Consider the following 14,452-nt stretch of genomic DNA (forward strand, 5'->3'; position numbering starts at 1 on the left):
CTTAACCGCCTGTATGTATGTATGTATGTATGTATGTATGTATGTATGTATGTATGTATGTATGTATGTATGTATGTATGTATGTATGTATGTATGTATGTATGTATGTATGTATGTATGTATGTATGTATGTAACTGTGTGTACGTGCGTGTGTATGCATTGCTGAGTTTGACTGATAATGATACTTATATTGACCACTGTTGCTTTATTGCGAATGCTACATGTCACTAATGATACTATTTAACTTCCATTATTCTGCATGTATTGAGGCATGGATGCATGCATGATGCATGGATGGATAAATGAATGGATGAATTAATGGGTGGACACACGTCAGTGTGTTTTGGTGAGTGTAATGTGTGCTTCGTCTCCTGGACTCTGTTTCTCTCTAAGTCTCTCTCTCTCTCTCTCTCTCTCCCTTCCTCTCTCTCTCTCTCTCTCTCTCTCTCTCTCTCTCCCTCCCTATGACCAGTTGTTTAACATGACCCTAGCAAGATAACATTGCACTGCATGCTTTGAAACCAAGTCGAGCTGCGAAAAACTACTTCAAATTAGAATTAGATAAGCCTGTCCATTGTGTAAATGATGCCTATTTAATATTACCAATGGTTAAGTACACCACAAAATAAGATTATTCAGTTTTCATTCTAATTACAGAAATTGCCAGCAGTGTGCACCGACATGTGTTAACTGACCATCACTAGAGCGACAGATATCTTCGCTTCAACACAGCCTCCGCCGTGACTGTGACCGCCAGCGAGAGCTTCGGTAGGAGCGGTTGAGGACGCTCCGGGGCACCCTGCTGACAACGTCAATATCACATCGGGGACCTTCTGACGGAGAACCATTCACTGTCTGTTAAGCTTCAAATACACACGCGTTCTGACCGTGTCTCGTTCACAAGAGTTTTTCTCAGATCAGAATCTCAACGTCAAACATGTGCTATTACCGGAACGACAAATCGAAACGGAAAATTACACCTGTTCTTGAAGATCCTCACTGGAACTGACTTTTGTTTGTGAAAACTATTACATGTCGATTAGATCAGATCGGAGCTTTTGCAACGAATCGGTCTAAATACCACCAAGTCTATTTCCGATTTAAATCCGGAATGTTTAATTTTTTGTTTACTTGTTTTAATTCATACTGGAATCCTCGGCGTTGAAACACCTGATTTGGAAGAAAGTGAGTGCGCCATTTTAAATCATTGATTTTCTTAATTTCGTAATTTTTATTTTAAAGAATATATGTGTACACGGCTGGTGAAACACTTTGACAGATGTTGTGATCCCAAGACCAGTTCATGTGTAACGTTAATGACGTCGATTGATTTGTTAGGAAATATCACAACGGGTTATTGGTGACGAGGTCTGGGACAGAAGGACGTAACAGTGAAAGGAACAACAATGAACAACACTACCGACGACTACCACTACGACTATTTGTCGTCGGTGGAGACGATGCCGTTGGCGGAGTTGATACCAGTAGCAACGTTGTACAGTCTCATGTTAATGTGTGGCATGCTCGGGAATGTGCTTGTCATCTTCTCCATCTTACGCTATCGGTGCATGCGCAACATCACCAACACCTTTCTCTTGAGTCTGGCGTCAGCTGATCTGCTGTTGGTGGTCATTTGTATCCCAGTAAAGGTAAGATTTCGTTGGAGTGAGTGAGTGAGTGAGTGAGTCACAGTTGTTTAGCAATATCCCAGCTCTGTCACGACTGGGGACACCAAAACTGCTCTCTACACGTTATACCTATGATGGAAATCGAACCCGGGTCTTAGGCGGACGTTTCAACCACTATCCTACCACCGCCCGGGGAGTGACCGACTTACGGGAAAGGTTGAGAGATGGACACTCAAGATCATATTGACCAGAATGATGTTATCAAAGTAATGTTAGACCACTGTGTGTTGATAATCAATAAACTAATCAATATTTACTACATTGATCGATCGTTAACAAGTAAATTGGTCAACTGAGAGAGTCCGCTTTACTCCTACTGTAAAGGTGAATAAAACTGGCCTTTCTCAAACTCACGTCACGGCGTAAGTGAGTATAGTTTTACGCCATTTTATAATTATTAAAGAAGTATTAAGGTGTGACAAGTGAACGTTTTAACCACACCACACTAAGTAACTTTTCTGAAGGAAAATCTCTGTCTCAGTCACTCTCAGTTGCATCCGCAGTATTACTGATATTCTTATCCCACTCATTGCTGGAATACTGCTAAAAGTGGTGTATGTGTGTGTGTGTGTGTGTGTGTGTGTGTGTGTGTGTGTGTGTGTGTGTGTGTGTGTTCGTCTGAGGGAAATAGATTAGCTTGAGATCACAGATGATAGTTACATACAGCAGCATGCGAAATCGTTTCCAAATTTGGCGGGTCATGATTGCCGTGCCTGAAGGTTTGTAGCTCACAAAATAATTCACCAGCAATCTGAATGTAGAAACTACGCAAAAGATTACAAAAAAAGTAAAATACCACATATAACCGCACAAAAATTTACTCACTAGTCGGGCCAGTGACTGTGGAGTTTTACTGTCCCGACTTGGTTTTTACTAGCCACGGGCTGGCGGGCCAGCTGCTAATTCGGACACTGACCGACAGTCGTAACTAAAACAGACCGCTATTTTACTCACTTTTAACCAGGGTTCGTTCTACACATGTCGACTGAATAATACATCAAGAAGCGGGGGCCAAATAGTTCATTGTGTCCGACAGTTCTTTTGAAGCATTATGCCATATAAACGTTGTTTACTGTACAATACATATTTATTCACATTAATCATATAGGAACGTATCTCGTCGAGATAAAGTCAAACATAAAAATCATGTACACTGGAGTGGTTCACACCTATGCAAATATTCAATAATTTCATGTACGGTGTCCCTCAGGTCCATCGTCGAGATCTAGTCACAAAAGATGATAGAGGAAATTACTCAAACAAAATTTATGGTGAAAACTACGTTACCAACCTCAGTGTGTCTAAAAAGGCGTGCCTGAAGCCTGAGTAACGTGGTGAACTTTGAAAAAAACTTGCGAAAGTAATTTAGAGCGCACGGCCTGTTGAACATTTCCGAGAGTCGATCGTACCAGTCCTTTATGTCGGAAACTTGGATCTTTTGTCGAATTAAGAAGATTAGCATTTAGTAGACACTTGTCGACTTTTTCCTTTTTTTCGTTTTGTGTCTGTGAAATCTTTCACTGTATTTCATAATCCATTTACGAAACATTATAACTGCCCAGCTTTCGTTAGCTTTCCTTTGATGAAGTACTTTACTCGTGGAGCAAAAAGAAATTAGTGTAGTAATTAGAATGAATAAAGGATTGCTGGATAAAAGAGAACACAGATTCTGAAACGGTTCCTACACGCAAATGAATTTTGCAAGGACAGATAGGCCATTGTCTAAGTTTGTGTTGAAGTAAGTTAGAAACTGGGCATCACGGATTGTACCCATATTGGGAATCGAAAACGGGTTCTCAGCGTAACGAGCGGACATAGTATTCATCGGTCCTGAACTCCCTTGCGTCACATCCTCTACGATTTATTCGTGAACAGAGTAAAATGTGCCATATATAACTGTTAATTATCTGACATGTTTGATTATCAGTTGAAGAAAGAAATTTGTAATTATATACAAAATATGAACTTTACTGGAACTTAGGCACCACTCAGATAATACTTAGACATAGTTTTATTTGTTAAAATAGAATTGTATTTTACTTAAAAAGTAAAGAAGCCTCGCATAGTACACAATTGTGGATTCGCATTAAAACTTTTATCGCTAAAATGAGTAAATTTCTTTTCTGGTAAACAAATTTCGAATAGTTCAATTATGCTGGGAGTTACCTGGAGCATAATGCCGTTTTTATCCTTCTCCATTTGACCAGTTTACAATGGAAGCTGTCAAAACCGGTATCTGCCCAATCCAACACAGGCATAAAATCTCAGTCCATCCGTGGATTGTACATTTATACTATCCGGCGCGTTGTCTAAACTGGATAATTACCGAGCCTTAGGTTACATTTTACTGACTGTTGCAGAAATAATTAATGGTTAAGTAGATATAACACTGTGTAATATGATTGCCTTAAGTTTCTTTCTTATGGAAAAAAAAAACATCAACACGGTAAATGTGCTTTTGCCTTCCAGTCTAGGATATCTAAAAGACCTGCTGGAATTGTTTTTTGTTGAGATTTATTTTTTTAATCGCTATTTTCCAAGCTTACTCGGGAAACAGAATTGGACGTTTTAACACGTGTACCTTAATGCTCCAGAAAACTACTCTCTGATTTGATTATATCGACTTCTTGCTAGCGAATTCACAGGTTGGTTGAGTTTGGGAAAGGTTGCTTGGAGTTAATTGTGATGAGATGTCTTCAAATCATTGTTCAACTGCAGCAGAACTAAAATCTAATTTTAACGAAAATGTTTAAAAATGCATGACCGTAGAAGCTACAAATATTCTTTGTTGCAATGGACATTTTCACCCTGAACTAAGCTAGTTCTTTAAGCTAGGTCAGTTTCAGATACAGTCCAAAACTGGAGGATTTATGCCGAGTGAGTGAGTGAGTTGGGTTTTGCGCCCGTTTTAGCAACATTCCATGGTGGTGACCTAGTGATGGAACGATTGATCGAGTAATCAGTCAATCGAAAGACTTCCATTGCGTAAACGATTATCGATTGACTCAGGAGACAATCGATATTCATAAAAACGTATACACCAAATAAAACTTTAGGAAGTATGTTTCTTATTGTCATGTTAGTTAAATCCAGATATAAACAATAGACGGAGTTTCCTGACTCGTAAAGCTGCAATTTAAACAAAATATTCTCGCATGTGTCAAAGCGAGAAGCATTCTCAGTCGTATTAATCAAGGATTGTTTGATTGTGTCCTATTTTACCCACGCGATTTAGTGGTTGGCTTTAACATGACAATCGATTATTGATCGATTACAGATCTCTGATTATCGATCTGAATACTGTGAACGAAAACCAGGTCATATTCCTGTAATATCACAGCGGGGGACACAAGAAACGGGCTTAACAAAATATACCCAATTTGGGAATCGAACCCAGAATTTCGGGATGATGAGCTGGCGCTTTAATCACTAGATTACCCCACCGTCCAGAGATTAATGACTGAAAAACATGAGGATATGTTGGAGGGCCAAATATTCTCCGCAAAACGAAATAAATACCCATAACTTAGGCTTTCGAGCTCGAAGTTCTGGGGGCTTTAGGGGAGCCTAATACATAAAGGCACAATAAGGAAACTTGTCAGTGGAATTTGTCCATGAATATCAATGGCATCATATGCTCACGAAAACGACAAACCCTGTCCGTTTTGGGCCCCGTAGGCGAAAGTAGCGCTACGACTGTTGTGACTCCCATACTTTACAATAGACTTGCGACAGTCTTAGCGCTACGTTCGCTTTCAGGAACGGGGCCCTGGGCCCAAGTGCACAAAGCGATCATAGCGCTGCGACTATCTCATGCTCTGTATGCCCCGGTATGGAACTTCTTACTAACACAATTGTAAAAACACCTCAGTTATGGTTCATGTAAATACAATATGAATGCTCGGAATCTCCCAGACCCGTGAAGGTCCCAGGGTAGAACAGGCCTTCAGCAACCCATGTTTGCCATGAAAAACGACTATGCTTGTCGTAAGAGGCGACTAACGATATCGGGTGGTCAGGCTCGCTGACTTTGTTGACACATGTCATCGGTTCCAAATTGTGCAGATCGATGCTCATGTTGTTGGTCACTGGATTGTCTGGTCCAGACTCGATTATTTACAGACCGTCGCCATATAGCTGGAATATTGCTGAGTGCACGTAAAGCTAAACTCACTCACTCACTCACTCTGAATCTCCCATAATGAGGGCAAACCACATCCCAGATTTTTTTAATGTTTAAAAAATCAAGCATAACCTTTCCGACATTCCGTAATCGTACCTTGCATGTTCAACCTAGTTGGCAAAAGCGTTCTGGTTAGCAAATAATATATTTCCACTGTAGAATACCAAACCAATTGACAAATGTTGAAGCTGCTACCTGACGTCAATGATACAACGCTCGATATTATGGGGAATTCATGAATACATACTCATGGAAAAATTTAAGGGAACGCATGTTTGTTAGGGTAATTCAGCGCCATGTATAATTTCTGTTTATTTCAGCGCCATGTATTATCGCTTTCGTGAAGAGCAGTTCACTCAAACTCAATGCCATCATAATGCTTTCCATGCACGTGGACTACATGCTTCTGAAGTTACATGCACTTAGATGTACACGTTACATGTATGTGCACTGTCAAACACAACGGTTAAAAACATTGTTAACATGGCGAGTCGGTACTTATTGGCATGGAAGCTTTTCACAAGTCTGTTAGCGTGATATCCAGTCTTTGGAATCTCTATAGAGCGACTGGTGACGTCAAAATGAGGCGTGGTCGGGGACGGAAAAAGACAACCACCCCACGGTATGACCGGACCCTACGCCTTATTCCCTTATTGCTCTGCGAGACAGGTTCAACAATTAGGATGAACTTTTCGTGGTTCTCAAGGAAGAATGGCGTAGAATTCCGACTGGTACCATCCGTACACTCATTCGCAGCATGCCACGAAGATGCCAGGCAGTTCTCCAGAGACATGGGGGACACGCCCGATACTGATTTTCATCACTAGACATAAGCCTTTTCATCTGTATGAACTTTTCCCTTACTGATTGAAAGATTAAAAATCATAGCTATTTCATGCGTTCCCTTAAAGTTTTCCATGAGTATATAAAAAAAACTCTTGTCTTACAGAGTGGAAGGGATGTCAGTTCACATTTCATGACAAAGACTAAGATAGGACAGAGCTAAGATGCAGCAATAGAGTGAGTGAGTGAGTGAGTGAGTGAGTTGAGTTGAGTTGAGCACTATTACAGCTATATGACGGTGGTCTGTAAATTATCGAATCTGGACCAGACAATTAAGTGACCAACAGCATGAGCATCGATCTGCGCAAATGAGAACCGATGACATGTGTCAACAAAGTCAGCGAGCCTGACCAACCGATCCCGTAAGTCGCCTCTGACGTCGAAGCATAGTCGCCATTTGCGGCAAACATGGGTTGCTGAAGACCTGTTCTAACCCGGACCATCTATAAGAAGACGATACCAAACATACATTTTTGGTAACGGCTCTAACTGGTTAGATAAAGGTCAATTTGTAGAACAGAGTTGACGTAAGTCTGAGTTAAACACCAGTGCAGTATTTGATGCCATTCTCTGTGGGGATTACGGTAATTGGAAACACTTCATTATTTCAACCACATCAATACACGGGAGCCAGTTAACAATGTTCCTCGGTGTCAGTGACGTCACATGTGGTCATGAACATTTTATGAGGCTGCTCCAACATTAATAGAAGAAACCGACACGTCACACAGCCATGTTTGGAACAATTACTCCCCATCCTCATCTAGAATATCCTCACACGTGTTGTCGTGTTAAGGTTAGGACAACGTTCCCGCCGCCATAATTGATCTGGATTGATTCCGCTGTTGTGTTCTCGTTCAAGTATGCTAATTAAGTCGTGGTTGTAGGTGGAGAACAGCTTACATCCTGGCTGGTATCGGTATTAATATATTGCATTCGTGTGTTTTGATAAATGCCAAACAATCTTCTATATTCACACTTGCTGCTGACCCGTAATACCCTTTGTCACCGGCACGTCTGTACTTTAAAAGTTCCAAGTAGGGGAAATGTTAAAAGGGTTTAAAAGGTTTGTATTCCATCTGACAATCAAATTTTCTGTTTTTTCTAAGTCAGTGAATTAAAGCTGCACCAGCGAAATGTTTGTGTTCAGAAAACGCGTCTTCATCGAAGCTCGGGGTGGGCAGCTGAGTGGGCAAAGCCTTCCTAAGTCGATTTCCGGGTTCGAGTCTTGGGTACTTTGTGTGAAACCCGTTTTCGTCCCACCCCCCCCCCCCCCCCTCCCATAATGACGGAATATTGCTAAAAGCGGTTATAACTCACCCTGTCCACGGAGGCTGCTCGACAGTCAGTCAACTTGACAGCCATTGGTTATTACATCAATCCTCTGCAGCTATTTATGTCAGATCGTGAAAGGATTCAATTTGGGGATGCCAAATATTTCTCACGCACTTTAATGTTTTGACTCGAAATTGCAACCATCACTACGTGGCAGGTAACGTGATGCATAAGTGAAAATCTTTTAGTAAGTAAGTTCTGAAAATTTACATTGACCTTGAGATTGTCGTCTATAATGTATGCTACGATCTAGCGTTCATTATACAGCATTTCGTGACATTTATAAACGAAAGGCTGGGGTTCAAACCTATGCACAGATCGGATGTGGCCTCTTTGCCTTGTCAAAGCTGTCTTTTGATGTAAAGCAAAGCAGTATTCAAGTACATTCGATAAAATATCACAAAATTAACTTACCGGTATGGATGCAGAGTCTAAAAGCATATATTTTGAAAGCATATAAAGTATTATTGAATCCAGATATGAATACTTTCAAGGCACGCGTTTATTTTAGCAGTACATTCCATGGCTAACCTTTCACATCGCCAAGAGTTTGCCAGGCACCCATAGCCGTTAGAGTCCTGGCACTCAAAGGTAGATAACATTTACACTGCCGAGGAGTAGCCAGTGGGAGTCTAGTTAAACACCCGTTGGGTTTCGAAGGTTTGATCCTCGGCCTTTAAATTTTAATGCAATGGATTTTCAAGAAGCATTGCATTCTCTGAAAAATAGACTCATTACTGGACCTCAGAACCAAAGATGCAGGAGTCGTTTTACACCGAATAACACCATTTGCTGCTGTCGTCGATTGGCCAGACTAATTGCAAAGTAAATGACACAATCAGAACACTGTAGCTTGTGGTAATTTCATTTTCATTGCCCCTGTGGAGAGTGTTGCCCGTAAATGTCTGGGAAACATATGGTCTAGTCGTCTAATGCATAGGATTCGTGGGGAAACTTGCGTCCCTTAGGACTGTTACAATATTGCAATTGTTGGTTCGAATCTTGTAACCTTTCAGAAGTCTGAGTTCATCAGTATTTTACCCGTTGACGCTGGAAAGATAAAGGGTTGTAAAGGTCAAATACCTGAGTTACATTTAGGTACAACTTTTCAACTGTCCAAAGATCACAGAATGTTTGTTGTTGAATGCAACCTCCCCGTCTCAACCCCCTACCCTATAAAACTGATAGACGAACACAAAGTGAATTTCATTTTTTTATATTTGTACCGCATAATTGACAGATTCGTTTCGATTTTGCAATGGAAAGTTTTCTTCCTTCATTTGCTTGTTCCAAGGCAATGTGATTACATGTCGTGTAGAGACAATCCGCCGATCAGTTTCAGTGAGTTTAGTTTTACACCGCTTTAACAATATTCGAGCAATGATAATAATAATAGTATGTGCATTTATAATGCTCCAGACTCCTAATAGCGCTAATAACCAAAGCAGGCATAATATTTCCCCGGATAACCCATGCTGCCTGTTAGGCGCTAGAAGGTTAGAGTCATATGACTTATCCCATCGGGTACCCATTTTCTGCTGGGTAAACCTTCCCAGCTCGTCGTTGATTGACTGATTTGTGATTTGAGCTGCGGGTTATGGGCTTCACACACTGTACCCATGTGAGGAATCGAACTTGGGACTTCGGCGTGATGAACGGACGCTTTAACGCCTAGACTACCGCATCTCCCCCCTATCATTTGGCTTTCCGCTTTATTCGGGTATCCTTTTAGGAATGTTTAAGACTACACGTTGAAGGGGAACAACGTCACATTTAGTATTATACGATGCCATCCTCAGCATGACGTCACAAACAAATAATTACGTCATCTCAATGATAGTCAAGTCTGCTACAGGTTTTCTTAATTTTGTTACTAAACGCTCTAGTCTCCATTGCCTCGATCCACAAAACGTTCGCACGGCATTCATAAGCCATTGATTAGCTGTAGAGTCACGCAAGGCCGTAAACCTGCGATGCATTGTGATGGTGCCAGTGTTGGTCAGGTGGTCAGGTTCGCTGACTTGGTTGACACGTCATCGGTTCCCAGTTGCGCAGATCGATGCTCATGTTGTTGGTCACTGGATTCTCTGGTCCAGACTCGATTATTTCAGACCGCCGCCATATAGCTGGAATATTGCTGAGTGGGGAGTAAAACTAAACTCACTCACTTATATTTTGAGAACTTCTGGAAGAATTCAAAATTGAGAAGTGATTCCATATCAGCTAACAGAAAAAGATGGAAACACATGTCCCTTGGACATCCAAAGGGGTTAAAAAACCCCACTCACAATATCCTAGCTAGATCATGGTGGCCCCGCACTCCATGACTCACCACGCAGAAAACAGACTAGGGCCTTACTTTATTTCAATCAGTATTTGGACACCTCATTCTATTTTTAATAATCAAGTCGTCAGTTATCACAAACGCAAATTAAAAAAAATCACCTTGAGCCAGCTAAAGCTTTTAGGGACTGGCTTTGAGAGTTCTTTACGTTGAAATCACGCAGATCTAAAATAGAATCCAACAAAAAAATATCTGATGCCGATTGCGGAACATCATTTGCAAACAAAGCGTATTATAAAGAGACATTTCTGTCAATTCGCGGTGACAAATTACTCCTCTGGTAAAAGGGTTTTTTAAATCTCAATATCAGCTGTTCATTTCAAATAGTGCATATATCCCCACATCTGTTGTTATCGACAAGTATATGCACAGTATCTCTGTATAATTAATATACTCACAAATTCGGCGGCTCATACTGTGAACAAACATGTACTCTTCCTGCAGTACCCTTGGCAGTGGTGTGTTCTCAAGACCAAAGTGACGAAGCTTTTCGTTTTCTCATCTTCAGATGAAGATGACGGTGAAGAATGGTTACGCGCGTTCACGATGAAGCTTCGAGAATATTGAACAAAAGCCTTCAATGGTTTTCAACCAACATTAACCCTTCTGTACTTTCATTGTGTTTCAACAGATGGCCACGTTCATGTCTTATTCGATAATGGTCGTCGGTAGTCGTACGCAGAAAAGGATCCTTTCAGAGAAGAGGAACTATAATGATCCTTTTTCTATGAGGATGTAATTTTAAAATTTTAGTTGCGCATGATCATGTTTAAAGAACATTCATGACCCCTTTCCACTCGTAAACAAAATAAGAAAAAAAAATGGTTCACAAGCATATTGACTGGCGATGGGATGAACACATGGGATAGCTCACGGCCTGAAGGCCAAAATACTCACTACCTCTAGTCTTCCTAAATTTGCAGTTCAACGAAAGTCCGTTTACGATCAGAAAGCTCGAACTTGGTGTGCCCTCGTAGCGCTACGAATATCGTCACTCTATGCTATATTAAGTAAATTACCGCTGTCGAAGCGTTGCGACTGTTGTACTGGGGTTACGATCGTCGTAGACCTACGGAGGTCGTAAGTGCAATATGTTTATCAAGGTACTTACGATCGTGTTGGCACTAAGATAGTTGACAGAATTTTTTTTATCTCTTTGAAGGGTAACGATGGCTAGGCTAAGTCATTAACGTCAATCAATAATCAGCTAGCACCATGTCCATTTTTAAAGTCTATAATAAAAGCCTAACGTAGCTAATGAATTATTAGTCATGCACACCTCCGGTGCTGAGTTGTGCATTGACCGGGGTAATGAAGGAGCGCTTTTAGCATACATTACGATGAGAATTTGGCGTAACATTCCTTTCTACTTTTATGAGACAAGTATCAGAATGTTTATAGTTCCAGAACGAGAGCGAGTTTCCTAAGGTCAGTATTGCCCCATTATGTCTCCATGGACGCGTTAGAACCAGGGTCCGTTTCACAAAGCTCCCCTAAGTCTAAGATCTCGTAAGTATTCACGTTGCATTCGTACGTACTATACTGTAACACTGACTCTCGAAAGTCGCAGCGCTACGAGAGGTGTGTGAAACGGGGCTCAGGTCCAGATTTTAACAACCCTTGCTTGTCGCAAGAAGTGATTGACCAGACCCGCATCTCATCGTCTCCAGTTAGTGAATATCGAAGCGCATGATGTGAACTCGTATGTTTACTAACTGCTTTGAAACAGTCGGAATGATGCTGACTGCAGAACAACAATAAGATACAGTAAACTATGCTTAAACGAATTCAAAGGGATCACAAGGTACGTTCGTCATAACCGTAGTTCGTAAAATGCATTTCTATTAATACTGCAAGTGAACAGTTCGTTATATCGATCATTTTGGTGTAAACATGTTTATTACAAACGTGGTTCAACGATATGTACAAACGATATGTGATCAGTTTGATGTGGAGTTCAAACCCAGTCTGCTGAGTGAGTGGGTGAGTGAATCTACTTTTACGCAGCTTTCAGCAATTTTACAGCAATACATGGACTTCAATCGTTGAATCCATGTGGGAAGTTGAACCGGGTCTTCGACGTGAAGGGCGAACACTCTAACAACAATGCACCACAATACATGGACTTCAAATGTTGAACCCTTGTGGGAAGTTGAACCGGGTCTTCGACTTGAAGGGCGAACACTCTAACCACAATGCTACCTCACCGCTGCTAATCAGGGACTCCTTTCATGAAGCAACTTTTACTCAGGTTAACCATTTTTGATACGGTACTAAGGTTACCTTAGTGACTTACGATTACCTTAAAGCCTTGGCAAAGAAGGCCCTGATGCAGATCTTGCAAATGTATTATGAAATTGATGTTGGAATCTCCGGTCAAAGGATTATTCCCCTTCTACTAGCTTCTATCACTCCACTATCACTCCAGAGCAAAAATATACAGTCACAAACTTAATCACGAAACAACCGAGAGCGCATCTCCCGACATCGCTGGTCAATGTAATGATGGTTGTTGTCACCTTTTGACCCAGAGGCGACCTGCGTGTCCACTTCGTTGAAGGCGTCGATCTGTTTAAATACTTAACGTTAGTGGTACTACTTTATGAATAGGTACGCAATTTCAGCAGGTGACCCTTGTCGTTATTGACATACGCCGATTAGAGGTGAGTCTGTCCGGAATTACGGACATTGGTCAATTTCTGAATCATTTGTCACTTGTGGTTAGTGCCTGTCATCGTTTCCATCGACTGTGTAGACGTTGAACATAACACCATCTTGCAGAAACTAATTTTCGGTGTTGATATGTAGTAATGGCGGTCGTAATTTAAAGACCTTTTCTGGTTTGTGATTTGAATGTGAAGGTCCTTGTGATTTCAGTTGTGGTTTTGCTCCTTGTGCTTGAGTAATTCTGGATATATTAGGTTGATGGCAAGGGAGGAAGAGCTTGGGTTCAAAACTGTTGAGTGTCTGGTGACCATTAAGGGCAGATCAATGACGTTGTCTCTTTTGCATGCTCAAGATTTCACAGAGAGTCAAGCGACTTGTTTTAATATTTACGGTAGATGTCGACATTTCCTATTTGGTTGCAAAAGTGTATCCGATGTAAAAGCCCTTTCTTGCTGGTGTTGCTTGTGTAGAATAATATCCAGCCATTAGGGTTGTCATTCATAACAAGGCACTTCACTGATAAAGTTGATGTTGACTTGGTGTCTTTGTTTGGAGGAGGACTGGAAAAGGGAACATTCCTCCTATAAGAGTTTTTGCAGAAATATTTAATATAATGTAAGTCAAATATTTTACATGGCTGAAGAACATAATGGAAAATATTTAGATATAGTATGATATAATATTCTAATGTAACATATTTTACTATTATGGAATAGTGAGATACCCTTTAATAAGTGAATAAGTGCCCCCCAAAACGATATTAATACTGAAATCTTCCTTACCTGTAATAGAGAACCTCCCTCCTTAAGGGTTCATGATGAACGACAGGATGGTATTGTAAAAGCGGTTATGACTCAGTCAATGGTAGAAACATCACCCTGCTGCGCTTGCAAGAATATTCACGTGATATTCAGGTGAAAACTTGGCCTGCCTCTACTTGTGTTTGTGATGGTGACATTATACGCATAAAGATATGTGGGACATGATGCGCTCACCTTTTCCCAAAACACGTGGTATGATAAATAGGTGGTATTTGTCTGATAGGTGTTCATGAGTTCTGGGCAAAAACCTTAAGGATGTCGGTATTTTTATGATTGATATTTTGTCTGTGTGTCGATAAGTAGATAATTAGGTAATTATTCAGCATTTAAAAATTTACACATATCCCTAACTATTTTTGTCTAGTATAGTTATACGATCCTACCGTTATCGCCCGGTGTCAGCAGCATGTTATGGTGACTCATAGACATATGGAACTTGAAATGTTTCCAGAAGGAATTGATCTTCCCAACTACTGGTTTTGTAAGAGCTAACGGGGTCGGGTGGTCACGCATTAAACAACAAACAAACAAAAGAAACATTGGACTCAACAGTAGAAATCCTGCAGTTCC

General features: G+C 40.8%; 1 protein-coding gene across 1 annotated transcript in view; it reads left to right on the forward strand.

Annotated features, from left to right (window-relative positions):
• Nucleotides 1-1,357: 1,357 nt before the first annotated feature.
• Nucleotides 1,358-14,452, forward strand: part of LOC137291402 (QRFP-like peptide receptor) — a 37,549-nt gene continuing 24,454 nt past the window's right edge. Inside the window, exon 1 of the mRNA XM_067822737.1 lies at nucleotides 1,358-1,650. Within this exon, the coding sequence (XP_067678838.1) occupies nucleotides 1,408-1,650 (243 nt within the window). The 5' untranslated portion in view covers nucleotides 1,358-1,407. The remainder of the gene's footprint in view (nucleotides 1,651-14,452) is intronic.

This window comes from Haliotis asinina, chromosome 7, assembly GCF_037392515.1.
Source record: "Haliotis asinina isolate JCU_RB_2024 chromosome 7, JCU_Hal_asi_v2, whole genome shotgun sequence".
NCBI classification, from domain to species: Eukaryota; Metazoa; Mollusca; class Gastropoda; order Lepetellida; family Haliotidae; genus Haliotis; species Haliotis asinina.